The following is a 27,984-nucleotide window of genomic DNA, read 5'->3' on the forward strand; positions in this document are numbered from 1 at the left end:
CATTCATCGACAGCACTTAGATTGTTTGTTTGTTGTTTAACGTCGTTCACAGCATTATTCCAGCTGTACAACACATGCATCAGCAAAGACTAACCACCTGATCCCGTCAGTCGTTTCTCAGGACAGTAATGGGTTGCTGAGGACGTCTTTTAATAAGGATCTCACAGGGTAATGTGAGTATTGATATGACAAAGTTTCACTGTGAACTGCCTGGCGCTACACAAAGCTCGTACAACGTAGTTGACGATTTTGAAACCATTCAGTCAGCTCCGTGTTGAGTATTTTATGAAACAATCAGCAATATTCCAGCAAACCGTTCTGTAAATATATGTGTCTGTGGATACGTAGAACCTAATCAGCTGATTTCCCGTACACTCGGTTGTTTTTCAAGCATGGGGGTAATCTGTTCATAACCATTTCACTGCCGTGGTTAGCACAGAAAAGCGATGCATTCTCTAGTGAGAATGACAAACTGATATTTTTATGCTTTTAACCGATACATATGTAAACAATCATCTGAAACACGGCTGGTCAAATATACTCTGTCTTTACACATTCATGACAAGGACAAGTTAAACAAAATAGAAACATGGTATTTTTACCAGCTTGCAAACCAAAGACGCATCACATACGATAACAAATAACAAGTAAATGGGGTGGATGCAAAATATTTACAACAAACTTAAACAACAAACAACATTACGACCAGAGGCCATTACGTAAACAGCTGTAGGTGCAACAACTGGAAAGCCAGGGGAAAATAACAAAATACGAAGTTATTTAATGTACACTATGAAACAAGGATATTTACACTGAAGTCTCATTGACGTTTTCGCGAGAAGTCTTCGACAAAAATGTGACAAACGGAGAATACAACCGATCAAAACAGTGGTGTTAAACATACAAGTGGTGTATTTCATCTCACAATCATGTTACCAGTTACAACCTCCTTGGATCTGTGCCTGCTGCGTCTCTTGGGTAGATGGGTCACTTCCTGGGATGATTTGACTGGGTAACCTTCACGACTTGTTGTCCTCTTCCCGCCACTAGTACTTCCGGTGCGCTCTAAGCGGCGCATATCGGAACGGAGGCGCACAGGAAGTATCACAGTCACAGCAGAGTTCAGGAGATTGCGCAGTTCACGGTTGATTGTGTTTCCGGTTCTCCGAACTGATCTTTTCAGATTTTGGATCCTTGAACCGGTCTTCGATTTCTATTGGCAACGATAAATCAGTCGTTGATATCGCCTTGTAAAACCATAAAAGAACACTGGCCTTTCACAATTTCGAAATTCATAAAGCTACGGTACCCCCAAATTGTGGTCGAAAGTATTGGCATTGGTATATATGTAAACGATGAGCAGTTCAATGTTGACTTTTAGCAGCACTATCACAGGCGATGACACTACAGACTGCTTAAGGCATTGTACAAATGAGTAATGGAGACCGCCTTTTGAGTATTCTGTTCTAACTTCTGCGAAATCCAATTTGGCCCATTGGCTTGAAACCATATGTTTCAAAACGAAAAAAGATCAAATATTTTATATTACAAAGTGAAACTCCCCTTTTCATTTCGAAGATGTTTTCATATATTTAAGACCTGAACAACTGTTCAGTATGATAGTAGCCCCATTGGCCACAGCAGGTATAGACAGGTGTTGTTAAAACGTATTTGGGTCTAAAATGGAAAACTGTCAGTTACCAGCAATCTGAAATGTAAACATGATCAAACTATACACAAATGTATAAAGAGCTGACACATCGATTCATAACTCCCATGGAGATTATATCTAGACACGCACTTCATTCGAATAGCTAAATCCCTCGTCAGTAAACGGGAGTAGACTCTAAACGGGACTCGAGTCTCAAAATGGTTCAGCAATAAAGGAAATTATACTGTCTAACCAGTTGCTTATTATTGAATTGTTTTAGCGACCGCTCTATCCATCCATGACCAAATCATGTTATTCCGGGACAAGCCAAATGGCGATTGCTTGCGCGTTACGAAAAGGGCGTTAGGTGACGAATGAATAAGATATTAAGCAATTGATATTATTGAATCGGTGTCCGAGAGACAATCGAAAATGTACGGATAAATAATGATACGTGAGATAAAAATGGCGAAAAAGGGTTATTAAGGTCGATATTCTTTAGATATTCTGCTTCGTACTGATTTAAACAAATTGCTCACCTTTCTACTGGCCTTGCTTGTACTGGAGGTGTTAGGAGTTAAGTCCCTTTCCTTGGGAGGCTTTCTGCCGAAGTTCAGTTTCCGTTTAACACGTGACATGACCCGCTCTGGCAAAATATCAGTCATTGTGCATCAGTTGGTGTCAGTAATTATGCGATATATAGAAGAAGAAGAAGAAGAAGAAGAATACTTTAATGCCTTTTCAGGAATTTGTGTTACATCAGCAGAGCTACTGACACATTAGAGAGATACCAAACATATTTACATAAATTCTTTGATTTAGGTACCTTCACATTTGTTTAAGAGAGATATGGTACTTGGAATAAAGGATGTACGGGCTCTCTTAGTTTTCACAATTGGAACTTTGTAGCGGCGGCCTGATGGGTGGAGGGTGTATTCCGAATATAAGTAGTGAGTACGGTCAGATATGATTTTGACAGCTTGATTCACGATTTGCCGCTCATATATTGATGATAAACATTCATTCTGACTCCAGCGATTTTACTTGCAGTGTTAACAATTTTTTTACTACAATTTTTGAGGTTGAAAACTACGGACTGCACATTTTGTATGGAAAGATATGTGTATTTACATAGCACACATCGTGTCCTTCTATGTATCTCGATGCATCGTATTGTCTATATAACAACATCACTATCCACATCGAAATGTATGGCGACATAGCAGTACAATTTGTGATGAGAACTGTTTCGTACAACGAAAACTATGTAGGTATCGAGCTGAATGGAAATACTGGAAATAATTTCCGTACACCTAATGACCATAAACGCATGAAAAAGACAAGAAATATACTTTATAATACACATGACACCTGTCTTTCCAAGTGTTTATCTCATCTCATGAGCAGGCAACCTTTGACAACTAACTTTATGGCTGCTGAAATCATGAAAACATCAATATGGCCAGGTCACGAAGGACATACACGTTATTTGACCAAAAAAATCCCCACAAATATCCTCTATCAACTACACACCCGTCGTCCCAGTGCTGCTGCTGCTGTCGGCGCGGGGAGGGGTGGTGTTGAAGTGTCCGTTCCTCCTCCCAGCCTCATAGCCCCGTGTGATGCGGCGGCCACCGGTCATCTTTACTTGTGCCACGACAGCGCCACCAGGGAGCGGGGACAGGTATACTGTGGAAGAAGACGGAACACAATCAGAACCTACTGCTGGGTCAACAGGTACCTTGAACACCAACACTGAAATTGCTTTACCAACTGATAACGTCGCAGAATTCTGCTCAACACCGAAGACAAAATGACACCGGCCTGTGTTGAAGTCGTGATTGTGACGTCATATGTTTATGACGTCAGAAATGTGTCACATATAATATATAAAGGATTGACTGTGTATCTTTTGGGTTCAGTGAGGTTAAATCGAAGATAAAATCTGCAAACTGTATGAATCTGCTTATATATATCATAAGTGCCAACGCCGCGATTATGTAAAAATACAACTCGGAAAACAGTGACGTCATTATTCTATGACGTCATCACAGTCGGACGAATCTCCCATGCCCGGTGTGCTCACACATATAATGGTATGATGTAGAGATAATGGCAGCCGGCGTTTCAGAAGGCGCGCCAGGTAAGAGTGGATGTAGATGTTTTATTCGTCAATGTAAAAATAATAAGACTAGACTTTTATAGAGCCGAAATGGTAATATTTCCAAACCTTCATCGCTTGAAAAGTATCAAAATATTTCATATGTCTCTCAGACTACATGTCTCAATTTCATTACGCGAGCTATGAAACAAGCAAGAATTTGTTTGAATAATAATACAAATATTTTACCTTGTATTATGCTGCTCCATATACTGTCTATTACCACGAACACAACAGAAGTTCAAGTAAACGTACAAATTAGGCTTCCGGCCTGTAACTAGTCAGTTATTATCTGCCAATGTCGGTCAATCAAATTAATGCAATGGCAGAACCATTCTCTGCTAATCTTTCAAGTTAACGAGAAATTCGATGACAAATGTAATTCAAAATGTAATGTATTAGAGACTTTCATATCAGTGGAATAAAACAATATTTAAAAAATCATCGATAATTATAATTACACCTATTACCAAAAAAAACAGAACTGTACCATTGGTGATCATATGCTATACATGTATTCTAGCTGAACGCAAACGTATAATACGTGCTAAATTAAGTTAGAACATTAATTGAGGACATAAAGGAAGCAAAGAGATAGAAATAGTCTTTGATCAAGCTGTCTATAACAGATCAATACTGATCAATGTCGTTTGTTTTCTCCATTACACAGGCAGTAAACATGTTACAGGAGAAGGTTCCTCGCACTACAAAGATCTTAGTATTAAGGCGATCGTATGTGTACATGTACTTGGAAAATGGAATTTACGACAGTCTTGCTGCTGAAAATATTCCTGTTTGTCTGCTTTGTTGTTTAAAGCCTCATTCAGCAACATTCCAGATACACAGCGGCGGTCGGGAAATAATCGATTCTGGACCAGACAATCCAATGATTGACATAGTGAAAATCGGTCGAAGTAATTAGGATATAATGCCACGCACCGACCATGTCAGAGAGCCTGATCACTCGATTCCGTTAGTCATATATTATCACAAGCATGGTTTGCTCATACCAGTTCAAACTCAAACGTCTAAGTCTACAGTCATGGTGTTATCATTTACCTATTAGACTCCCAAAGGTGGGGATACCTGCATTAATTCCATGACGCATTCCGGTCAGAGGTCTTGTTTCAAAATAATTTGTTGATGCCGTCAAAATCAAAATCTACAGTATATAGATACTCGATTTTCTTACTAATACGTTTACTATATTAATGTATCACTTTAAAGAGTCTTCTTTAATGAAGCTGCTCTCACGCAACTTAAAAAAACAAGTTTTCAAGAATAAAATACAATGTCCCTTTTGCTTGTTAAATCATCAACACTGTCCTATCACAATCCATAGTCAAAGCGATAGTCTCACGCCTTGCATGATGTTAGTAACCGGCTACCCAATATCCCCTTCTTATCGGTCGCTAAGACCACCCTCCCTTGCTCCCCCTTCTACACTCGCCAACGTTCGCACCGGGATAATCTCGATAATCCAACTAATGATCGCGTGTTAAGAGGATCAAAGTCACGTGACGTAACAAGCGCGTGTGTTGCTATGTGACGTTGGGGTAGGAGCCGAGCTGTTACAATGGAGTAGTCAAACTGGAGGGACGAGATAGGACAGGTGGAACACGCACCGAGAAGCCCTGCAACAAACACAACCATGTCAGGTAGGATCATATTACTCTATTTTATTATAAGGACAAATTCAGGTGTATATGATCCGTGTAGTGGCTTGCTAGAATTTCAGCTTCATGGGTATTAGGTTTATATCAACGAAACCCGATACCACTGAAGGGTAGTTTTGATAGTGTGATTAATTGACGGACCAAGTCGACGACTGCTCGGCAAAGGTCTTGTCTGATACGAGTCAATAAAACTAAACTGATATGAGTCGATTACAGTAAGTCACTGGACCATGAAAAATATCCGGTTACAGCCATCATAACATATAAACGTAACTAATAATGAAATTAAGAATGATCATCTTTTAATCGTTGCCATTGCTTGTTATACTGTATATAACAATTCTAGACCTGACCATTGCACATGAGACAAAACCATGACTCTAATACATGCATTGGCCATTCATAATTGAAGTTTCTGCGAGTTAATTAAAATTTGTGGGAGTACCAGCAAATCAACAAACATACACTCCGATCAAATTCAGTGTTTTGCTAAGTTACTATGAGTCTCCCAAGCAATGTGCGACTAAAAAGATCAATAGTACTGATTAATTGAACAGACGCACTGACAAAACTGTCAGGTAATATCGACTGATTGAAATGCTATCTGACAATCTACATAAATGTTTTATAAACCCACCTAATCTCAGCTTATGTTGTGGTAGCCGAGAAAAGGTCGCGACGTCGTCCCTGTAGTATATTATGACCACTGTAGGAATCCATACCAACAATAATGCTGTAAGATTGTAAACACAACAGCTAAAGGCTTAAATAATAAATAACGTCGTAAGCAACAAACTCACACACAACGTCCTAGATGTGACTGGTGTATTTCAAAGTCCCCGTTCACATAGTAAATTTAACGGACTGATTATATCTATATGGTTGAGAAAAGAAAGCTTTCGTCAGAAACAGTTTCTAAAAAGATATTCGTGTTTTAGAAACTGGTGTATAAAATATATCTGTCCAGATACACAGCTCAATAGTGTGCTCGAAATCCACTCGCTCAAGACATACTTCAAAGGTGGACGGGATAAAAGTGCTTCTGAGAACCGATAAGAGCCGTCTGACATTAGACAGATCTGGTAGTAACTCGACACACTCAACATTTCGAGTGCGACCGTGAAAGCCTATTGCATTTCTAACAAGTCATCAATGACATATTTAAACCAACCGCTCCTGTCAGTTAGGACAGGTTCATTCAACAAAAGTATATATTCTTTTGGCAATTTTCCCGTCCATGTGCATTTACTGGACAGAGAATACCAACATCCTTGAAGACTGCCTCATCAATGTATCCCCCGGCACGGCCAGCCCTGGCCGCCAACAAGCCCTCTCTTCACATGCTTCCCTGTCCCAACAAATATAATCAATACATGGGTCTACGTGGGTGCCGGGTGTAAGGGGTACTGACGGAGGGGGTAGGGTGGAGGGATTAGTTAAGCCATATCGCCTCCATGTTTGTCAAACATTGATTACCACTGTCAGACCTCATTTCATAACAGCTCTTACGACTTCTGAAGTCTGCAACGATGTCTTTGCTTTACAGGAGGAACGAAGCCAGTGCTAGTCGAGGTAGTTTCTCTTTTATCGTACATCTATCATCTCACACAGCATAACCAGAATAGTATATATTAATTAAGCGGTACGTGTATGTGTGTATAGTCCCATAGCAGTCTGAAGCAGCCTCAGACCATCCATGCCTACTGCGAACAGAGGGACATTACTGTACCGAGATGCTCCAGCACACCCAACTATGTGTACATACCGACAAGTTCATCATGCATGTTTCATGATATTAACGCCATTCTTTTTCTATAGAAGTAGACGAGACGGAATCGCGTGGAGAAGGCTTCCCTGACAAAGGTAGAAAGGATGCACGAACAGACTCACCATTAACCCACAATGTCGTGCATTTACACGTGTTTCTTTTGTTGAATAATCCCTTTCTGTTGGTTGGCTTGTACCTATTAGCACTCGTTACTCTGTTTGAATGAAGAGAAGGAACTATTAACTCCTCTTACACATAACCCGTTTGGTGTGTTAAAACAGCATGTCAGTAGATCAGTAATCAACATACATACGAGTGCCAGTCCCATCACTCTGATGTGTACTGTGTAGCCTGTATGACGTACATCACGAGTGTCAGTCCAACCATCCCGGTATATACAGAGTCTGCATGACGTATCCTTCGAGTGTCAGCCCAACCATCCCGGTATATACAGAGCATACATGACGTACCCCACATTATTGAGTCTAACCATCCCGGTATATACAGAGCCTACATGACGTACCCCACATAATTCAGTCCAACCACCCCGGCATATACAGAGCCTGCATGAAGTACCCTACGAGTGTCAGTCCAACCATCCCGGTATATACAGAGCCTGCATGACGTACCCTACGAGTGTCAGTCCAACCAGCCCGGTATATACAGAGCCTGTATGACGTACCCTCGGGTGTCAGTCCAACCACCCCGATATATACAGAGCCTATATGACGTACATCACGAGTGTCGGTCCAACAATCCCAGTATATGCAGAACCTGTATGACGTACGCTTCGGGTGTCAGTCAAACCGCCCCTGTATATACAGAGCCTATATGACGTACATCACGAGTGTCAGTCCAACCACCCCGGTATATACAGAGCCTGCATGACGTACCCTACGAGTGTCAGTCCAACCATCCTGTTATATAGAGAGCCTGTATGACGTACATCACGAGTGTCAGTCCAACAATCCCATTATATACAGACCCTGCATGACGTACCCTATGGGTGTCAGTCCAACCACCCCGGTACATACAGAGCTTGTATGACGTACCCCTCATGGGTCAGTCCAACCACCCCAATATCTACGAGTCTACATGATGGGATGGGGATACGGCACCTGAAGATGTATGTTTCCCTCGCGTAAGGTAATGCAGACTATTCACTGATTAACACTATTTGTTCTGTGAAGTGGTTACACCAACGGGTGATACTGATAGTGTCGTCATATAGCGTGGTAAACAGTTAACAGGTTACACTTCAGGAATCTACTTCATGGCGTCCATGGGGTATTCAGCGCCCTACTCCCGTAGCATCACATAGAGACTTGTAGGATAGCAGAATAACGTCGCCTACAAGCAACGAAAACCGTTGCCATAGTTATAAGAAATGCTGCTGCATAATAAGTCGATTGTACGATTTGGCAATATGTTGAGCAGGTGTTCATGAATCACGACTAAACAGCGATGACATCAAGTGTTCGGGAAGTATTACAGCATCATACTATAATAAAACACTGCTAATTTGGAAGGATCCGTTCCATTAAATCACTCCACAGTAACATTGTCCGGAATAACTAATTATTGTTACGGAATGGTAACGTACTTGTCGAAACGTATTTAGACCAGTTGCAACCTCCAGTTTTGTTCAGATCAATGAACTCATTTATCACTGTCACTATCATATATTGATATAAGTTACGGTTACCGGTGTTACACTAAACATCTACCCATAGCAATCGATCCGGGTGCATTCCTATGAGCCTTGATAAGTTCGTGAGAGATAATCAATACACACTGCCATTAAGACGAACTGTAACGTTCGTGATTAACACTTCTACAATTGCACACTTAGACACGCAACGACGGGGCCTGATACTTGAGATCGTGGCTATATGCCTTCCTCATTCAAAGATTTGGACGAAAAACAATCGATGTTATTGGGGATAATTTCAAGCGAAAATCAAATATCCCGCACGCGCAACACAGTGGAACAAACTGATATCAGCTGTCCGAGGACACCGTGAATCAGTGTCGCCACAAGTTAGAATTATTTTCACAGTAATAACACCATCTTTAAACCGCCAACTTACGACCAAACATACAATATGCCGTGAATGTCAGAGACATTCGGTGAATGGCACAATCTTGCAGTTGCGATTGTCGGACTGACTGACTGACTGACTGAGTTTTGGTTTTACGCCACTTTTAGCAATATTCCCCAGCAACATCACGGCGGGGGACACCAGAAATGGGCTTCACACATTGTACCCATGTTGGGATTCGAACCCGGGTCCTCGGCGTGACGAGCCAACGCTTTAACCACCAGGCTACCCCAACGCCCTACGATTGTCGGAAACACCTATTATATGTATATACTTATGGTTGCTGTTCTACGTTCAAAACGTTTTGTGACACAATGCTCTTGTCCCCCTTCCCTTGACACAGCACAACCACAAATTGGGTTGTCACGACTTGCGACAGTCGACGTATAACCACGCCTGAACACACATTTACCCAAGATTTAAGAAGCCTTTGGCCTTTTGAAGAGATCGAATGTAACAATGAATTTTCTATTGACTTATGTCAGACACGCAAGTAGGACATGGCCGATGAGCAAAGTACCCCAAGTCACTGGAATTGTGTGATAAGGGTATTGATTGTACATTGTATAATCTGCGTGTTCGTTATACGTATACATATATCCTCTCTCGTGTATGAGTTCACGATGAACTTACGTATTTGTTGTGTCCGGCGTTAAGACCACAGGTTGGAATATGGATGACGCCTGTCATGAATATGCAAACTTATCATTAACATCACGGCTATTGGTTTTGTTATTGCCTTGACTTGAACAATATCTCCGTGTGAACTAATGAGGTTAACATGGCAACAGTTGTCAACAAAACTAACCCACAACTCTCCCTAAATGAATTAACCCATGCTAATTCTTTTTATGTACGCTACAACATGAACGACAGCAAACTAGGTCATTAACCACAGTCCATACCCGTGAATGTTGTACACCTAATCCCCGGTGGCCCAGTCTGTGACAGAGACCGGTATCCTGGACACGGCGTATCAGTTACACATGGAGCTTCACGCTTGAGTTTACAGCCTATCCCTTTCAACACTACTTCTTGACTGCATACACTGAGACCTTGCCAATTCGGAACCCGTTCATACCAAAAAGCCCTTTGAGTGAGTTTAGTTTTACGTCGCCTTTAGCAATATTCCAGCAATATCACGGCGGGGAACACCAGAAATGGGCTACACATTGTACCCATGTGGGGAATCGAAACCGGGTCTTCGACTTGACGAGCGAACCCTTTAACCACTAGTCTACCCCACCGCCCCAAGAGCCCTTTGAAGATTACCTTCTGCAACGTCTTCATAATGTCCATTGCACCATAGCCATCATTGCTAGAAATGGGAATTACTCCGAGGCATTCACTTGACTCTGACAATGGAACCACATCGACCGGGTTAACGGGTTTCACCATGTCACATGTCTGGTATATCAAACCGACACTGGTGGTTCTGAGCGTGGCATGCATCCCTATCCTATAGAGGTGTGGGACGGTGGGGTAGCCTTGTGATTAAAGCTTTCGCTCATCACGCCGAAAACCCGGGTTCGAGTCCCCACATGGTTACAATGTGTGAAGCCAATTTCTGGTGTCCCCTGCCGGGATGTTGCTAGAATATTGCTAAAAGCGGCGTAAAACCAAACTCACACACTATTGAGGTGTATATGGTCATACTGCTCCTGAATATCACACTTACAACGAAGCATTGTGTTATACAGCTGTGAAGGTAAACCCTGTAACGGTGAGGTGTATATTATCCACCGTCAGTTGATTCGTTTAGGTTTCAAATCCCCAATTGATTCGTAGAAACACTTTTCAGATGTGAAGCCTCAATTGTGTACACTTACAGCAACATACGATTTACCTATATTGTATTAACTTTATAGTAAGCTTTGTTCCCACTTTAACCTCAACTGTACTTTCCTTTCAGCGGAATTCGAACGAATTCGGCAACGGGGGAGGTAAGACAACCAAGCTTCTAATATATATTCCAGCATATTTAAGTCAATGACAATCTAATACTGAATTCATTAGGCGTTTTAGCAACATTATCTGAAGAAGGTAACCTGGATAGGTCTGAGGAACTCCAAATGAGGGAAGACTGCCAAACAAATTGAGATCGATTTTTGTAGGTCCATAGTTGTTGCAAGGGAAACCTGGATAGCTCCAACTCCACATGAAACAAAGTTCGACTCAGTAAATATTAAGGTCCGCCCGTGTCGATCTTATAGCGACATTTTTTTGGTGGCCACTCGACACAGATACGGGAAGTAGTGTAGTTAAGCTTTCTACATCAAGCCTACATCATAATATAAGCAAACCTTCCGTCGTATTTATTTATGTAAGTAACCAGTGTCACCATATTGCCTTCCAGGGATCGCCTTCTGCAGCTGTCCAAACCGAAGGAGCCCAAAGTGGAATGGTGGACCAGCGTCGGGTGAGTTACGTCACAGAATTACATCTCTGGCACTGAACAAATGATCAGTCTTGACCTTGTGGGGCTTAAATCTATTCCAGGGCAAATTGTGCCATGTGTTAACCGAGGTGTTGTCGGTGTATATATAGTTAAGACTAAGCACACCTTGCTTTTACTCCCTGCTCGGTAGAGACATACTCTCAGCACAAGTAATCGGATCATATTAAACGAAAACAACCCATCTGTCCTCCCCAAACAGTGAAAACATCCTCCACATATCGTGTCCACATGTAAACATGAATATAATACGTATGCAAACATTTACTGGGTGGTTAAAAGATGGAAGCGTCGGTGTGGGATCCCTTTGACATTATATCCGTCCCATAGACCTGTCTGTACTTCCCAGTGTCACCCACAGTAAGACTCAGCTGAGTCCTAGGTGTTGCCACGTATAGCTGATGTCGGTATGCAGTTTAACAGAAGGAGGGTGTTTACTTTCAGGCCGAATGTGAAGTGGGGCACCCAGGACATGCTCTGGCCGATCCCCAAGTCTGCCAGGACAACAGTCGCCTCAAGCAGGGTATCGGAGCTAGCCACACCAAAAAGAAACTTCCAGAAAGAAACCAACATAGACAATCAGTTAGTTCCCTCTTTGCTTTATTATGCATGTTTGTGTACCAGGTCACAGCGTTGGGGATGCACATGTGGCCCAGTCATCAAGTGAGTGAGTGAGTGAGTTGGGTTTTACGCCACTTTTAGCAATATTCCAGCAATATCACGGCGGTGGACACCAGAAATGGGCTTCACACATTGTACCCACGTGGGGAATCGAACTCGGGTCTTCGGCGTGACGAGCGAACGCTTTAACCACTAGGCTACCCCACCGCCCCTCATTCGGTATGAACGTTAGAAGAGTCCAGCGTGGTTTACTACCTTCAGCTGCCGCCATAACGAACTGATGGACCCCTCATCTTGAACATCATCTTAACGTGCTAATTACGCGGACTGTCCCCGTCCAAGTAACGGTGTATTACGTCACCACTATACAGGAAGGTAGAGGTCGGATCGGGTCAGCTTGATTTTTAGCAAACCATATATTGGTCGAACACCAACTTGAAGGCTCAATAATCTATAGTTTGAATACACTTTCCTCAGCCATGGAACGTAGCGTGTACTTAAACCTATGAAGTATTGACGGTGTTCCCGAACATACCACCAATATTACAAAGACATGTTGGGCGCGGGACATCATGATTCAATAAATACAGGTTGTCATCTAGCCCAAATACCGAATCTAACCAACTTATCCCATTAAATCAACAGAACTTGATTAAATCTGACAATAGTAAGCAGAACAGTTCAGCAAGTGTTTGAATTGGGTACACGCAAAGCTGAAGCGCATTACGATTTCTCATAAATTGATATCCGTGCCTAGCACAAACAGCACGTATTCCGCATGATCGTATGAAATGTCCTTAAGTGCACCAGGCATCTAATACGTGATCCCAGATCGTGTGTTCCACGCTTCAGCAGTCTGTGAACCAAAATGCCTTATCAGAAACAGACACCGTGTCATCGACATACAATTGAACACTCTTGTAATCTGTGAAAGGAAGCAATGGGCTGTGCACGGTAAGCTTCTTAATACACAACTCGTGTTACAAGAACTGTTACTAATACACCTCGATGATAGCAGTGTATCAATCCGTCATTACTGTTACCGACCTACAACAAAAGACTTGAACGGACTGACGGGCTGTCATGGAACTGTGCCAAGCGTCTTCAAAGGGTAATCAGCGTTACGTTTATGCATCTGTAACAGCACCGACGGCGATGGGATCGGGTGTCGTGGTGGGGTTGATACCATAGTTGATCGGGCAGATGTGAACCTAGATTTCTGCTCTCCCACCCCGAAAAAGAATGAGGCGTCGGTTTACGGACTTAACAAGGTCTCGTTTCATCAGACCAGGGGTAGGAGGTTTTGAGCGTCACTGTAGCGTTTGTTTCACTTGACAACAAGGCAGCGGTCCGGTTAGTCAGTATCTGTGGGTAGGGAGAATACAGCGGGATTACTTTAAGCAGTAAGTGTTGAAGATGGTACCGATAGTCTTTTACGAAGAGTTCTTTTGTTATTCTGAAACACAACATGAAGTGGTCTGGTGGCTTTTAAACGGTTTGTTGTAATCTTGAACCGTATGAATCGTTGGCAAAGACAGGCTTTTGGTGTTCCAATTGGCTGAATGAGCAACTCTCATGATGCTATTGGTGTACACGTTGACAATTCCGATGCCTTTATGTCAAAATGAGAATGTTTACATATTATGCAATATTCAGATGCAGACGAGTCGATCTAACACCCGCTCCTCCCGCCCACAGTCAGGACTCCTTGTACTAGTCCATATTGATGTCGGTTCCAAGCGCCAGATATGGAACCAACAAGTGCCATTTTTTGACGTCTGTTGCGCGAATCGATCTTCCACTTTCCTTGCAGACGTCTTCTCCACCAGACCTCAAAGTCGATATTTTCCATCATCATTCCGGTACTCGTTCCGGTACTCGTCAGTATCAACCGTTCAAACTGCAGAGTTCAGATCCTTTTTCTGCTTTCAGTCCAATATTCTTCTACAGCTGTGGGAGGTCGTCGGTGCTATGGAACGTCAGTCCTAAAGCCATGGCGACATCCGCATCGCAGAGAGTCACAGAACTTGCCAAACCAAAGAGGACACATCAGGAATATTTGGAACACAGGTAGTCATAGCAACTTTGGATTTCTCTCTTTGTCTCCGACTGCAACCCATGCACTGTCGCTAAATGTGGTCTGTTCATATACGTTCGTTCATTTTAGACACGGTTGCTGATTCATACTTCAGGCTTACTTAATTTATCAGTTATCTGGTATCCTGAAATCCAGTCATTTCAAAGGCAGTTACATTGTTTCTGGTACTCCAAGATATCTCTAAGCTACTTACCAACTACCTAATGACTAGATATAAAAACCTGAAACCGACTTATTGCACAACCTTTTTACCTCAGTAATCTCACACCCATCTATCTAATTTATCTCACACCCATCTATCTTGTTTATCTCACACCCATATATCTTGTTTATCTCACGCCTGTATATGTTGGTTATCTAACACTTATCTACCTCTGTTATCTCACAACCTTTTAGCTTGGTGTTCTTATTTCCCTCTATCTAGGTAATTTCAAAGCCACTTATCTCAAACGTTTTATATTCTTAAAACATCTATTGCTATCTTCCAGGCCAGACTTTTTCTACAGCTGTGGCAGGGCGAGTCCCATCTGGACGGTGGAGAAAGGAGCAGCTCAGTGTGGCGAGCGAGCCCACACAACTCAACTGGCACAACACAAACCATACCATAAAGACTTCCAGCCTTCCAGACAGGTGCAGACCGTCATACCTGCTCCTGCTCTCAAAGGCCGGGCATCCGAGAGGGTTGAATCGCTCGCCACACCCAAAGAAAGGAACCCAGGGCCCTTCAGAGAGCCACAATGGACTGTACGTATTACTCCATGTCTGACACATCTAGTCATTTATTGTTTGTTTAGTTGGTTAATACAACAAAAAGCAAATCCAGCAACACGATTTCAGTCAGTAAATAATTGAGAATGGACCAGAAAATCAACTGACTGACATAAGCATTGATTTATGCAATTGGGATATGATGACAAGTATTGGTTACTGAACATCAGTCATACCATGATCCTCATTGAGGATGTCCAGAGGAGCAAACAATATACATTGAGTGAGTGAGTTTGGTTTTATGCTGCATTTAGCAATATTCCAGCAATATCACGGCGGGGGACACCAGAAATGAGCTTCACACATTGTACCCATTGTACCCATCTGGGGAATCGAACTCGGGTCTTCGGCGTGACGAGCGAACGCTTTAACCATCAGGCTACCCCACCGCCCATATACACTGAGACAATAGAAGTTCAATGTAACCAGTCAGTCCAAAAGTGGTGATTATTGTGTACTATGCCACACTCAGCACTACTCCAGCTTAAGGCAGCTGTGTGCAGATACACAAGCCTGGACCGGATAATCCAGTAACTGACACATAATGTACCCCAGCTTGCAGAATCGTGGCCCATATGAAGCTGTAAAGCAGCCATGACAAGTGTTGACTTAAAGATTTCAACTTCATTTTCCTTCTTCTGTGACAGAGCGGTGGGGTAGTCTAGTGGTTAAAGCGTTCGCTCGTCATCCGGATTCGATTCCCCTCATGGGTACAATGTGTGAAGCCCATTTCTGGTGTCCCCCGGAGTGATCTTGCTGGAATATTGCTAAAAGCAGCGTAAAACCATACTCACTCACTCACTGTTGTCTGACATTGGTACAGGTACTAAAGGGGAAACAGGTGGCCCAATAATCTAAGATGCAGTTTACTGTTGCAGCCCTTTGGCACACCAGGTTATGATTATGGGTTCAGATCACTGTTTACAATTCATTATTTTTTCAAAACTGCACTTACACCAACATTTCCTTGAACCTATTACAGGTGAGTGCTGCTGCCAAGAACTCATCGGCCAGTACAAGAAGCATGGAGTTAGCCCGAGCCAAGGGGACAACTGAGGGGTTCCAGGCTGCCCGGGAGGTGGAATGGCCAGTCACACGAGCAGCAAAACGTGCTGCAGCTTCAAGTCGGTTGGAGGAACTGTCACAACCTATTGTGCGAGCATCAATGGACCATGTGCAATTCAATCCTGATGCGTTCATAGTGAGAGAATCTGCTCTGAAGGGTGTTGTGCCCCGACGAATCGAAGACCTGGCACAGCCAATTCAGAGGGGTTAACATGGCTAGGGTATAGGGGCGAACAGGATATAGGGTTAACTGGAGTATATAAAGGAGGGCTAAATGGGATTTAACATACTGAAGAAGCACAATGTGTAATTAAAGAACACAACTGTAACAAGAATTGCCATAAACATTATCAGTGTGTTGAAGGATTTTCCAACTAAATTTTGTATTTTAATGTATTACCTGTTCAGTTAAACACTGTCAATGTTAACTGCCTTCAGAAATCAGAACTCATTTCAATAATTATTAACGCCAGATTAAAGGTTATCGGATATTTGTGGTCTCTTGAACTGGACTAACATTATATTTATAAGATTTCTACTATTCTTGATCCATGTATATGATTTAATGTAGCAATATCTAATATTTATTTCCATTTCTTCGATGTCCATGAACGACAATTCTGTATTACCAACCATATTGTGTGATTGTTGAACAGAAATGGCTTCCATTTTGATTTTGGTATAATTGTTGAGGCCAAATATTTGCTTCTTTGTTAGTCTTCCACCCGAACTACAATCTATTTTCACAAGTTATTTACATGCATAAATTATCATGGAGAGAAAATTGTAAATGCTTTAGAGACACAAAGCACACTATGTGATGATGCTGACCAATGAGAGCCATGCATTCAATTCACTTTGTGTTAAAATATCAATTACTCGATGATACAAGGTTCTGGATTGGTCAAACACATTCAAGTCAAACAGATCTACTGGTATTGTTAACAACATTCATCTATTCCACTCATTTATGCACTACTAATAACTCGAAAGATTAATAAGCATTGTCATCTCATGACCTCACGTTTGCTGAAATCTCAGGATTGATTTTTCAGGACTATCATCAACTAAGGCCAGAGTATTAAATTACCATTCAGTATTACAGCTTTTTATCAGGAGTTGTGTTGATGTATTTTGTGTGCAATGTTGTGACACTATTGTTGCCTATTTAATTTAGCTATGGTAATATGACCCTAAAACCATCTAATATGGTATATATGTATTATATATTTTTGTACTTTTCCCAAATAATTGTAATCACTGACGTGCACTGTGCACAGCACAGGCCACAGAAGGACCAGGCTTGAGGGAATAGGACTTGAGAAATGTCTTCAATGCAGTTAGAACTGTTGTGGTTCTTCCCAGCATACTTCGGCAAACATGTTCCTTTCAAACAACTTTAGTTCATAATCTAGTTATCCTGGTGACTATCAAAGAAGAAGTTTCAATTGCATCAGCATGAAATAAGAGACCATTATTTCCTGTGCGGTATTTTTTTTTCATGACAAATGTCTCTATTTGCAATAACCTTGAAACTTTCCTACATGTCTCTATCTCTGTGGCTGTAAATAAATTGTTTTTGTTTCCAACATTTAAATGGGTTTGTGATCGTTTTCATTTTTACACTTGAGTGGTGGAGTTCAGGGCAGTTTTAATCAATAGATGACATAATTAAGTGTCCCATCTGCCAACATCCCAACCACAACGTTGCTGGAACCGTAGCGATGCATCTTATACAAACACAATTAAATGCTGAAGTTTAAAAGGCGTTGATCAGCTGAAGAAGACAATGTCTCAAAAGGGCAAATTCTATGATGCGGGAAATAAACAACAGTTGGCTTAGTAGTGTTCATCTGAGCAAGGTCAACCGCTACTGTCAATACGATGCATTTCAGTGTCAACATTTACTGTAAAATAACACACGCTCACATCTTGTCTCCAACTAAGATCTATAATCTACGCCCTACCCAAGATCGCTTTCGCCACATGGCTAAACAGCCTATTGACAATGAGCTATCTACACAAATATTCATTAATCATTGAATCTGGTGAATTGCAAGATCACATCATGATGTTAATCACTGGATTGTCTGGATGACAGACCACCATCCTATAGCTGAGAAACTGCTGAGTGTGGTGTTAACAAACAAAACGGAATTGCAACAAATCAGACTTCGTCTAAATGTCCACTGATAGCTGATTAGAAAACTTTGTTTAACTGTGAGGCTTGAAGATGATATGCAAAGAACATTAAACCATGACAAAGTGCAATCACAACAAACACTGAATTTATTCAACAGAATTTATTGCCTTCAAATTACGTTTTTTCCTGAATATTTATTTTCAATGTCGAGGTACAAGGCGCTCTTCCATATCAATGAGCACATTTCATTTTGCTGACACAAAATGTCATAGTTAAACCATAACAAACATTAACATCAATGTATTTTTTCCCAATCCAGACAATTAATCAAAGTTTTTCTTCACAATGGACATTTAGCAAGCATGTAAATTCACTGGAATCAAATTACAAGAGGAGTTATTCCCCTTTATAATGTTTGCTTCACAACGATAACATGGCGGCTAGCCATCCAGGGAGCACATGCACACCCTCGCTAGTTTGGTGGAAGCCACACATTACATAAGGTCATTCTATCTAGCCCATGATACTGCTGGATTTGTCAAAGGACATAAAATGGGCACATCATTACAATTCACAACAATGGGAATCATGAAAGCTACCAGCATATACATACATCATGTACATGAACAAATCATGGAGCTCTCCTCCACTGTCTCATGTTAATCTTTACTCTGCGAAGAAGGATGAGATTGATGAATCACAAAATGAAATCTATTGAAATCTTCTGTTCATACGAAACTGACCAAGACCATTAGCTATAGTTAGTATGATACAAAGTCTTGTCAGAAGAAAGCCAGTCACTACACTAGCAGACAAGAGCTCCCTCATACAGCCACGGAGGGACTGCTTGTTTCAGGTGCCACCACCTGCATGTGTATTAACCCTGAACCAGTTCCCCCGATTCAACAAGCACCTGTTTCTAGAGACGGAGACACAAGTGTCCCATGTGTGTGCCGTGTCATGTTGTTTCCATGGTAGATCCACTCTCACCTTTTGAGCGAAGGTAGGCCTCATACTGCTCGGGAATGTTCTTAAATCGGTTGATTTTCTTTTTTATCTGTTTAGGTGTATCCTGGTAATAGTTCTTTGGGTCCCGTGCCATTGCCTGTGAAAAGATTATTCTTTGCATCAGTATACCATGCTTACTTAACATTGCTAAAGGAGGTTGAATATATGTTCCACAATCACCTTGATTGGGAAAGGGTGTCATTACACTGGTTAACAGTATCTACTGATTGATTGTGGTACCTGATCTGATGTTTATCATCTGTATCAATGGTTAGTGAGTGAGTACTATGTTACGCCGCTTTTAGCAATATTCCAGCAATATCACGGCAGACGACACAAGAATATTGGCTTCACACATTGTACCCATTTGGGAATCAAACCTGGGTCTTCGACGCAACAAGCGAACGCTTTAACCACTAGCCTACCCCACCCGCCCCTCTGTATCAATAGACTACTGATATAATTAATGTATCTTCAATCAGGTATCACAATACATACAACACAGTGACTATTCAGTACACCCACAGGGTCATGTACCACAGACATACTGGCATCAAGGTAGGTATAGACTGTTACTGACAGGCTAAATCAGTGACAGTATATCTTGATGCCAGATGCCATGACAAACTTTCAACCATCCACTGGTAGGGCTGGATATCAATGCAGGTCACACAGATATTGATCAGTTATAGATGTATATCAGAGAAGATAATATGTGAGAAAAAGTAAAAATCAAATCAATATATTTCATATCATTGGTGAGTGGTTACTTATGCATGGATTGCTTACAAAAACACTGCATCACAATATCATAGAGGTCAGTATTCATAACCAGAGTTGTAAAAACCTTTTTCCTCAACAATATTTTCAAATATTGATTGTTTTAGCCAGCTCCATGATATCTTACAATGATCCGCTCACACACCTTATAGTCCTCCCCGTGTTTCTCTATCATGTGTACACAGTATCTGACCTCCAAGTCTGACAGTCGCAGCCTGGCCTCCTGTGGAATATTGGCCTGCTTCTCAAGAGCTGAAACATCAACATGTCGTAAGATGAGCCTAACGTAGATCTATCAGAAGAGTTTACTCAGCATTTTGAACGGTACAATGCTATCAACATGATGGAACTAATGAATGCAGTATGTCACACAGACACTGAGCAATATAAGCCCTACCATACAGGCTTGTTCAAAACCAAGTCAGGTAAAGAAAGTGGTTGACAGCATGGGCAACCATCCACACTGTGTGACACATGCAATGCCTCAGCATTGCAAAATGCAATAAGTGATTTTAACTCACTAGTTCAACATTAATCACTCCTTTTCAAATGCTTATCACATTGAGCCAGAGAGACCATGACTAAATCAGGCATGTAGCTTCCAACTGTCATTCTGATACCCCATGGTAACCTTTTGGCAACTAACCTGTTTCTATACATATATTTAAAATAATAATAACCAAAGCATTGACCTATGGTATACTCTGTCATATTTTTCTGCATGTAACACTTTTAGGAGTCACCGTTAGAGGCTTCCCATAGCCTTGACATTTTGATCGAAACTAACAGTATAGGTAAACGTACAACAAATGTGACTTCTTTTGAGTCAAAGTATGGCATGTATAACATACACATCCATCAACAAAGGTTCACTTCAAAGCATCAGCTGTAGTAATCTGGGTGCCGTTGTACAAAACAACCTTATCGCTAAGGCTATCCTTAAGCCTATGTTAAGGTATTGGAGTTACAGTAACCTTAGCGTTAAGATCACTTTGTACAACGGCACCCTGATCATGGCACCTGGATTGGTTTGTTGTTTCATGATTGCATGCCCCACTGAGTGAGTGAGTGAGTTTAGTTTTACCCCACACTCAGCAATATTCCAGCTAGTTAAAGGCAGTCTGTAAAATAATAAAGTCTGGATCAGACACTCCAGTGATCAACATCATGACCATCGATCTACGCAATTGGAATACAATGACATGTGTCAACCAAGTCAGCGATAATGACCAACTGATCCCGTTGGCCGCCTCTTTCGACAAGCAGGTCTCATGGTAGCTGGAAATAACAGTAAGCTCATACTAAGCTGGTGAGATCTGCTCATATCCACAGTAACAAAAGAAATGATGAGTTTATTACCATCAACAACATGATGCTTGAGAGCTTTCTTTTTCTTGGATTTCATTGCCATGACAACTTCAGCAGACTTTGTCAGAAATTCCTGAAACACCACAAACACCATGACAACTGCTGACAATATGACACATGTGGTACAATCATGATACAATTTGTCTCCATTAGATGGAAACCCTCCATGACATGGTTAAAATGGTGACTCAAGTTCTACCTATTTCATCTGGCGAATGGCTACTGAAATTCAAGCAAAAATGGCATGTTTTTTAAAAAATCACAAAATTAAGAAGTTGTAATTATGCTGTGTTGATGGGAACATGTATGCTTTATAGACTATATTTCCACAAAGCCCAATACTACCGTCTCCTATCAATTCTGCTTTGTCACAATATATCCTCCATATCTAAAAATGGATATTAATAGCTGTTGGGGCAAGTTTGAAAATAGAATCTGAATTAGACCATGAATAAACGGACACCGCTGGATGTTCTGGACAAAACGGTTCACAGCTGACCTCTGCAGTGCCAGAATTTGCTCCAGCTTGTGAAGGCCATACAAGAAGCACAGTGAGGGATACCAAGGGAGACAATCCAGCATTTGTTATTCAGTATGCACAGAGAATGCTGTGCCTGCACCGAAAGTCAGGAAACTTGTGTATTGAAGAAAGTGTTCGAGAATGGCTTTGAGCAATAAGCACACCTTAGTTTTGGGGATCCTGATGGTCTTGTTGGAGTCTGCTGACAGTCCCATGTCATGCATGTTCTGTGCCACAGACTTCTTCTCATCCCAAGATTCTCTCACAGTCTCACTGAAAAGCATTAGATCATAATACACAATAATCTGACATACTAGTATTCCGAGCCACCCATTTCATTTGAGTGGACACGCGTACTGAATTTATGAACAATATACAAATTTTTGTCTATTTTTTGCCATATTTTAGCATTCGTACTAACTACTAAACCCCCTCATCCAGTTCTACTTGGGTGGTACAGCTCTCAGGGTTTGAGGGTGTCACATTAACTGAAAATGTACTCGGCTTAAGACATATAAGTAATAACCATTTACTTCCAATAAGGCTCTCAGTATATACGTCTTTGTTTCCCATCTGCTGCCCGACAAAGCGTCACTGGGGTGGGAGAATGAGAGTTAAGGAGAAAACAGTCACAAAAAATTAAAAACATCTTTTGCCGAATCATCCTGAATTTTGTATATTAGTTGAGATAGGATACACAGGTCATTAGTTCATGGTTTCTGAAGAATAACCAGTGCATTTGTTACCATGGTTACAGTGGAAACAATGCATTGTGGCCATGAACTTTACAGAGCTATTCCATGAGAATGGTTGTTACTTTTATCTACTGGTGGGTACCCCGATGATATCCCAGAATTCTTGACTGGTTCGTGACCTCTGATGTGCATCCACTAAGCTATCAAGGAGATGTTTAAAGAGCCTGTTTGTTTCGTCTTGTTTGTTGTTTTATGCCGCACTCAGCAATATCAAGTTCCCATACGAAACAGGTGATTTATGTTGATGTACTGTATTTCAGTGTCATCCAAAAGGATCTAGCATCGTCAACATTACATATTACTTACCAATTTGTTTTTTTTATCATTTCCAGATACAATATTTAATTTAGACTGTTTCTTCTGTTAAATACTTACATCTTTGCATAAAGTGAGATTCAAAGAGACAAAGAAAAAATCGCTAGTTACAAATTCCCATGACAGACACTCTCAGTCTCACTAGTCTCAGATGTTTTGACATAAAAATGTCAAAATAATACAGACAATTGAGATGCTTTATCAATGTGTATGGATGACAACTTCTACAATGAACCACGGGAGAAGTCTGTGGATATACAACTTGCAACATCGCATCATAATACAACAGTGTATTAAAACTAACAGAGAAACTGTCATCCACAAGATATCTTGCCTTCAATCAAAGTTAAGTTGAGTTGTCCACTGCGAAGAGTGTCCTGTTTACACTTCAAAAAAGTTTCTAAGGGACTTACCATGTAATTTTTTGTTGTTTGCTTTTGTTTTTCCAGCTTCTCTTTCGGTCTTTTGTGTAGTTATAAGTCTTATTTCTGCTCTGTTTTCGTATTCTCGCCATGGTTCAGTCACCGAGAAACAAGCAAAACATCAACACGTGCTCAAGGACGCGAAAGTGGAAATCTTAAAGTATGGAATCATATCCGAAACAGAAGAAAACACTAAGTGTCTATTTTGCCGTTAAACACATTAAAACTGCTATATCATACTGCTATCAAGTTACTATCTCCTGTGTTATCTCACTCTAATACAGTTTTCATTTATAAAGATAAATATATTAGCATTCAAAATTCCAAAACCATCCAGATTTATTTTACTATATTCCAACCGGATGTTTGCGACGATCTCACGCTACCAAAATGTGAGATTAGTACATCGGTGGAAACCAATGTAATAATTGTTCGTATAAATATTGTAGTGCGATTCTTTCACTCTAAATCCATTTTTACACTTTAAAAAAAAAAAACTCCACTCTTCTAATTGTAAGCTGATAGATACCAACTTAGGGAAATCATAACGGAATTATTTCCGGATATTTGTTCCTGTGTCACTTTTCTATCTTCTAAAATGGCGACCTCTACAGAGTCAAATACGGCACAGAAACCCCCACCTCAAGAATTTGCATATTTACCACCTCCAAGAGATGATATTGGCTACTACGATGAGGGTTTAAAGGACAAGTTTATCAGAAAAACAAAGGACAATCCATTTGTTCCTATAGGTAAATGCGGCCACTTTGTTCAGTTGCATAACGTAATCTGTGCAATGCTTGTGTTACTGACAAGCCAACTTGACAGTTTGTCCACAACTGGGCAACAGTGTAACTTCTTTCAATGGCATTTAGAAGCTGATATGACGAAGGGGAGAAAATGTTATCGACAGATTTACAAGATATGCAACCTTTCGCAACGGTGTAGTCTTATCCCTGCTTGACTATGGAGTATGGTACAAGAATCGGTATCGAAACGTCGCACTCACGAAATAAGAAGTTGTAGATCTAATCCATAAAGTTTGTCTCTATTGTTTACTCAGCATATACAGCTGCAAGACTCCAGTTTATCGGGCACAAATTGACACTGGGTATGAGCTTAAATGACCTTCAGTGCCTTGGTTTAAGGGTGGAATATAAGCCTTGTTCCACTAAGCAATCTTAGCAGGACAACTTCTGTCAGTCTATGTAAAAGAATTACAAACGTCTTAGTGTTAAGATCCTTTTATGGAACTGGACTCTCCAGTGAGGAATCTCAGTGATTTGATCCTCTAGCTGCACGACACTAAAAGACATCAAAGATGGTGCTTGTCACAAATGTGATAAAACAACTACCGGCCAGCTCATGATTTAGCCATGTATCATTTTTATCAATGTTAAAACTGCGGCATGATATCTCCTTTGGCTAGTATTATAAACTTGTCATCATCCTAGACTAATGCAAGCATGTAATACATGTAATTGCATATTGTAAGGTGCAAAATTATGCGAGGGCAATGGTTTAAATGTTGGGTTAAAAGCAAGTTCTCCTCAGCTTCAATGAAACAGCTCAGTAACACCAAATTTTTCTTTGCACATTCCAACTTTCAACCAGTAGTACTGAGTCATTTGGAAGCATGTATATCCCCGCCCAGACGATACTGCATACTGTGTTCATGGTATTAAGGAGTCAATATGTATGTTCAGTTGTGTATTTTATTACTCTTTGTGGAGAAGAAGTAAACAATATTCTTTCCTTTGAAGAAAAATTCCTCAAGATACTTTTAGATCTACAAGTCCATAAAAAAAAGGGCATCACAATATGTTAAGAGAATAAAAATGAAATTACATTGTTATTGTGTAATCAATGACAAAATGCTGAGCACCTCAATATATTATATATATATCTGTGATTGAAGTGAGCTTCAGTACATTTCATTCTCTGGTTATTGTGTTTTGGGGTTGTGAAACACTATGTCCAAATTAATGTTTCTCCCAAATCAGTATGTGTGGTAAGTTCAGCAGTGTTCCGAACAAATATTTTATGAAGGCACATATTTTCAGGTGTTGCCATGACAACTTTTGCCCTGTCATATGGTCTGTGGCAGATGAAGACTGGAAACACGCGCAGATCACAGACCATGATGCGAATGAGGATTGGTGCACAAGGATTCACTTTGTTTGCCGTCTTGGGTGGAGTCTTCTACAGCACCCTGAAGGCCAAGAAGAAGCCTGAAAACTGATGTACATTAAAGAGTGCTCTCAGTGTATAGGTGTGCGGCTGTAACCATTGTGTCTCTGTGTGTAAGCTTTAAGACTTACAGGCAGTACTCCTGATTACAACATATACATGGAATAGAGCTGCCAAAGTGGAACTTGTAAAAATGAGCAATATTTATGGTGTTGTAAACATGCCATGATTTAGAGAATATATAAGACAACATGTTTTCATATAGAGATTGGACTGTAAGCATTTAACAATTTTTGTAGGTGTATAATGCTGTCCAGCTCAGGGAAATAATAACCTAATAATATCTGTTTGACACAGCATCTTTTCAAAAAATACTGGCACCTATTTCATACTTCACATTGAAGCATGTGAAATAAAATGATATATTTTAAGCCCTGTTACTGTCCTTAATCACAAAGAGGTGTGATTCAGATATATGAAAACTTGCAAAATTTAACAATTACTTCACACTGAAGTGGATCAAACTCAACATAGTATTTTGAGGCCTGTGACTGTCCACAATCAAGATGTGTGATTTGGATATATTGACGATGCCTCATGTTTTGTGTTCTTGATATCAATATTCAATTAACTTCACCACTGCCTGTTTTCCATACAGTTTTAGTACTACCTTGTATTGACATATTACCATGGTAACAGTAGCAAGTCAATAGCTGAGATAAACTGTCTCCATGGTAGACTGTTCATGTGAAAGCTCTACCTCTCTCTGCAGCATGGATATGAGTTCACATTTTGAGAGAAGGTACAGAAGTTAGTATTCAAATCTAATTAAATATATCACAAAGGAGTACTAAGTTTTTGGATAGTTATCGCAGACTGTTTTGTCTTCCTCTGCGTCTACCTCTAATCAGTGTTACCTGTAGTAGAATCAAAAGGATAGTACATGTATTGATAGCTTAATGCAAGTTAACATAGTATTTACAAGGCTCTTTACTAATACTTGACAGAGGGAATGATGAATGCTTCAGTCAGACCAAATGGTATTTGTTTTTTTTAAATGAGTGCTGTGATAGTCAATACATTAATGTATATACATTGTTAAAAGGGGATGATATTTTAATCTCACATCATGATGCTCCACACTAACCTGATAATTCAGGGTCTTGTTGTCTTGAGATGAGAAACATTTAAAGGAAATAGGCTAAGGAATACTGGCCTTCTCCCTGACCCATCTGTAACGTGTAATGGTGTGATTGATTGAGGTTGAATTTGAGAAGTGAGGATGGTATTTATAACCAAGAAATAGGTTAAATGGCTTTGTAACATGCTGCATTATGTTATCAATAAAATGTTAAACATATAAACAGTGTGTTCATGGTACTTGTGTAAGATTATTAGTTAGTTATTGATAATGAGAACACAGATTTCCTGAGAAAAGCCAGTGACTGGTTGTTGGAGAAGCAACCCATGTTGTCCAAGACAAGTTACCAATGGATGATAGGGGGAGGTGATTAGGTGCCTGACTCTGAGGGTGTGGGTTCGAATTCCAGATGGTACTCTACCCAACAAAAGTACTAGAATCTGTACTTTATTAAGAAAGTGTAATCCCAAATATAACATGTTACATTTGACCACTTTCTACATGGCATTGTGTAATCATGGACTCACCTATGCCCCCAGGTGACAGGTGGTCTTACTAACACCACTGGTAGAAAGATTGCTTGCTTCTTTACAAAGAAGTAGTTAACATCCAAGACCTGCTTCACTTCTGGGTTTGCTCCATGAAATGTTGTTCAACCACATCAGAGCCACAGTGAACCAAACCCACTCAAATGTCAGATACCTCATTGCTGGCAGACTCATGACAAATGTGATGTTCAGCCCTAACATTCCTGTTTGAAAACGACATAAATGCAGAAATTTTTTTAACATGTCTTTATTTCCAACATATCAACATGCTTGTGATGACATTTAGACTATGTCTATTGATACATTTGAGCATTAAAAAATGTTTCTCGATAATGTCAGTTGGCACATGCTGTCACAGAAATGTTCAAACAAACTAGTCATGGTGTGTAAAACCATGCTTAACAGACAAGGAAACAAACATACAATTAT

General features: G+C 40.6%; 3 protein-coding genes across 6 annotated transcripts; 2 read left to right on the top strand and 1 right to left on the bottom strand.

Moving 5' to 3' along the window:
• Positions 1-606: 606 nt before the first annotated feature.
• LOC124267725 (nucleolar protein 16-like) lies at positions 607-24,019 on the bottom strand. 2 transcript variants are annotated; one of them, XM_046702714.1, is made up of 9 exons: positions 23,668-24,017; positions 22,349-22,457; positions 21,656-21,737; positions 20,442-20,548; positions 19,499-19,613; positions 3,185-3,340; positions 2,191-2,297; positions 1,702-1,708; positions 991-1,213 (listed from the first exon to the last, which is right to left on the bottom strand). In XM_046702714.1, the coding sequence occupies exons 1-9, from the start codon at positions 23,766-23,768 to the stop codon at positions 1,140-1,142; spliced, it is 858 nt and encodes a 285-aa protein (XP_046558670.1). In that variant the 5' UTR covers positions 23,769-24,017; the 3' UTR covers positions 991-1,139. The 2 variants fall into 2 exon arrangements, with proteins under 2 accessions (XP_046558669.1, XP_046558670.1); XM_046702713.1 differs by lacking the exon at positions 1,702-1,708 and having other exon boundaries at positions 607-1,213; positions 23,668-24,019.
• Positions 3,672-17,956, top strand: LOC124267726 (testicular haploid expressed gene protein-like). Of its 3 annotated transcripts, none has more exons than XM_046702716.1 (7): positions 3,672-3,794; positions 11,271-11,301; positions 11,715-11,777; positions 12,258-12,395; positions 14,367-14,504; positions 15,021-15,276; positions 16,283-17,956. In XM_046702716.1, exons 1-7 carry the CDS (start codon positions 3,764-3,766, stop codon positions 16,574-16,576), a joined length of 951 nt encoding a protein of 316 aa, XP_046558672.1. In that variant the 5' UTR covers positions 3,672-3,763; the 3' UTR covers positions 16,577-17,956. The 3 variants fall into 3 exon arrangements, with proteins under 3 accessions (XP_046558672.1, XP_046558673.1, XP_046558671.1); XM_046702717.1 differs by lacking the exon at positions 3,672-3,794 and adding an exon at positions 5,261-5,470; XM_046702715.1 differs by lacking the exon at positions 3,672-3,794 and adding an exon at positions 6,991-7,060.
• An 87-nt stretch (positions 24,020-24,106) lies between the features above and the next one.
• LOC124267728 (HIG1 domain family member 2A, mitochondrial-like) lies at positions 24,107-27,230 on the top strand. Its single transcript, XM_046702718.1, has 2 exons — positions 24,107-24,428; positions 25,740-27,230. Exons 1-2 carry the CDS (start codon positions 24,275-24,277, stop codon positions 25,916-25,918), a joined length of 333 nt encoding a protein of 110 aa, XP_046558674.1. The 5' UTR covers positions 24,107-24,274; the 3' UTR covers positions 25,919-27,230.
• Positions 27,231-27,984: the final 754 nt, after the last annotated feature.

This window comes from Haliotis rubra, unplaced genomic scaffold (assembly GCF_003918875.1).
Source record: "Haliotis rubra isolate DU_JTF1 unplaced genomic scaffold, ASM391887v1 Scf1332, whole genome shotgun sequence".
Classification (NCBI taxonomy): Eukaryota; Metazoa; Mollusca; class Gastropoda; order Lepetellida; family Haliotidae; genus Haliotis; species Haliotis rubra.

Excerpts from the sequence above, each read along its gene's own strand:
- LOC124267726 (XM_046702715.1), top strand. The coding sequence starts at position 7,018 with ATGTCTTTGCTTTACAGGAGGAACGAAGCCAGTGCTAGTCGAG. Across the intron at positions 7,061-11,270 it reads CGAAGCCAGTGCTAGTCGAG|CGGAATTCGAACGAATTCGG; the intron begins GTAGTTTCTCTT and ends CTTTCCTTTCAG. Across the intron at positions 12,396-14,366 it reads GAAACCAACATAGACAATCA|TCCAATATTCTTCTACAGCT; the intron begins GTTAGTTCCCTC and ends TTCTGCTTTCAG.
- LOC124267725 (XM_046702713.1), bottom strand. The coding sequence starts at position 23,768 with ATGGCGAGAATACGAAAACAGAGCAGAAATAAGACTTATAACTACACA. Across the intron at positions 21,738-22,348 it reads TCAGGATCCCCAAAACTAAG|GAATTTCTGACAAAGTCTGC; the intron begins GTGTGCTTATTG and ends GTGGTGTTTCAG. Across the intron at positions 20,549-21,655 it reads CAAGCATCATGTTGTTGATG|CTCTTGAGAAGCAGGCCAAT; the intron begins GTAATAAACTCA and ends TTGATGTTTCAG.
- LOC124267728 (XM_046702718.1), top strand. The coding sequence starts at position 24,275 with ATGGCGACCTCTACAGAGTCAAATACGGCACAGAAACCCCCACCTCAA. Across the intron at positions 24,429-25,739 it reads CAATCCATTTGTTCCTATAG|GTGTTGCCATGACAACTTTT; the intron begins GTAAATGCGGCC and ends ACATATTTTCAG.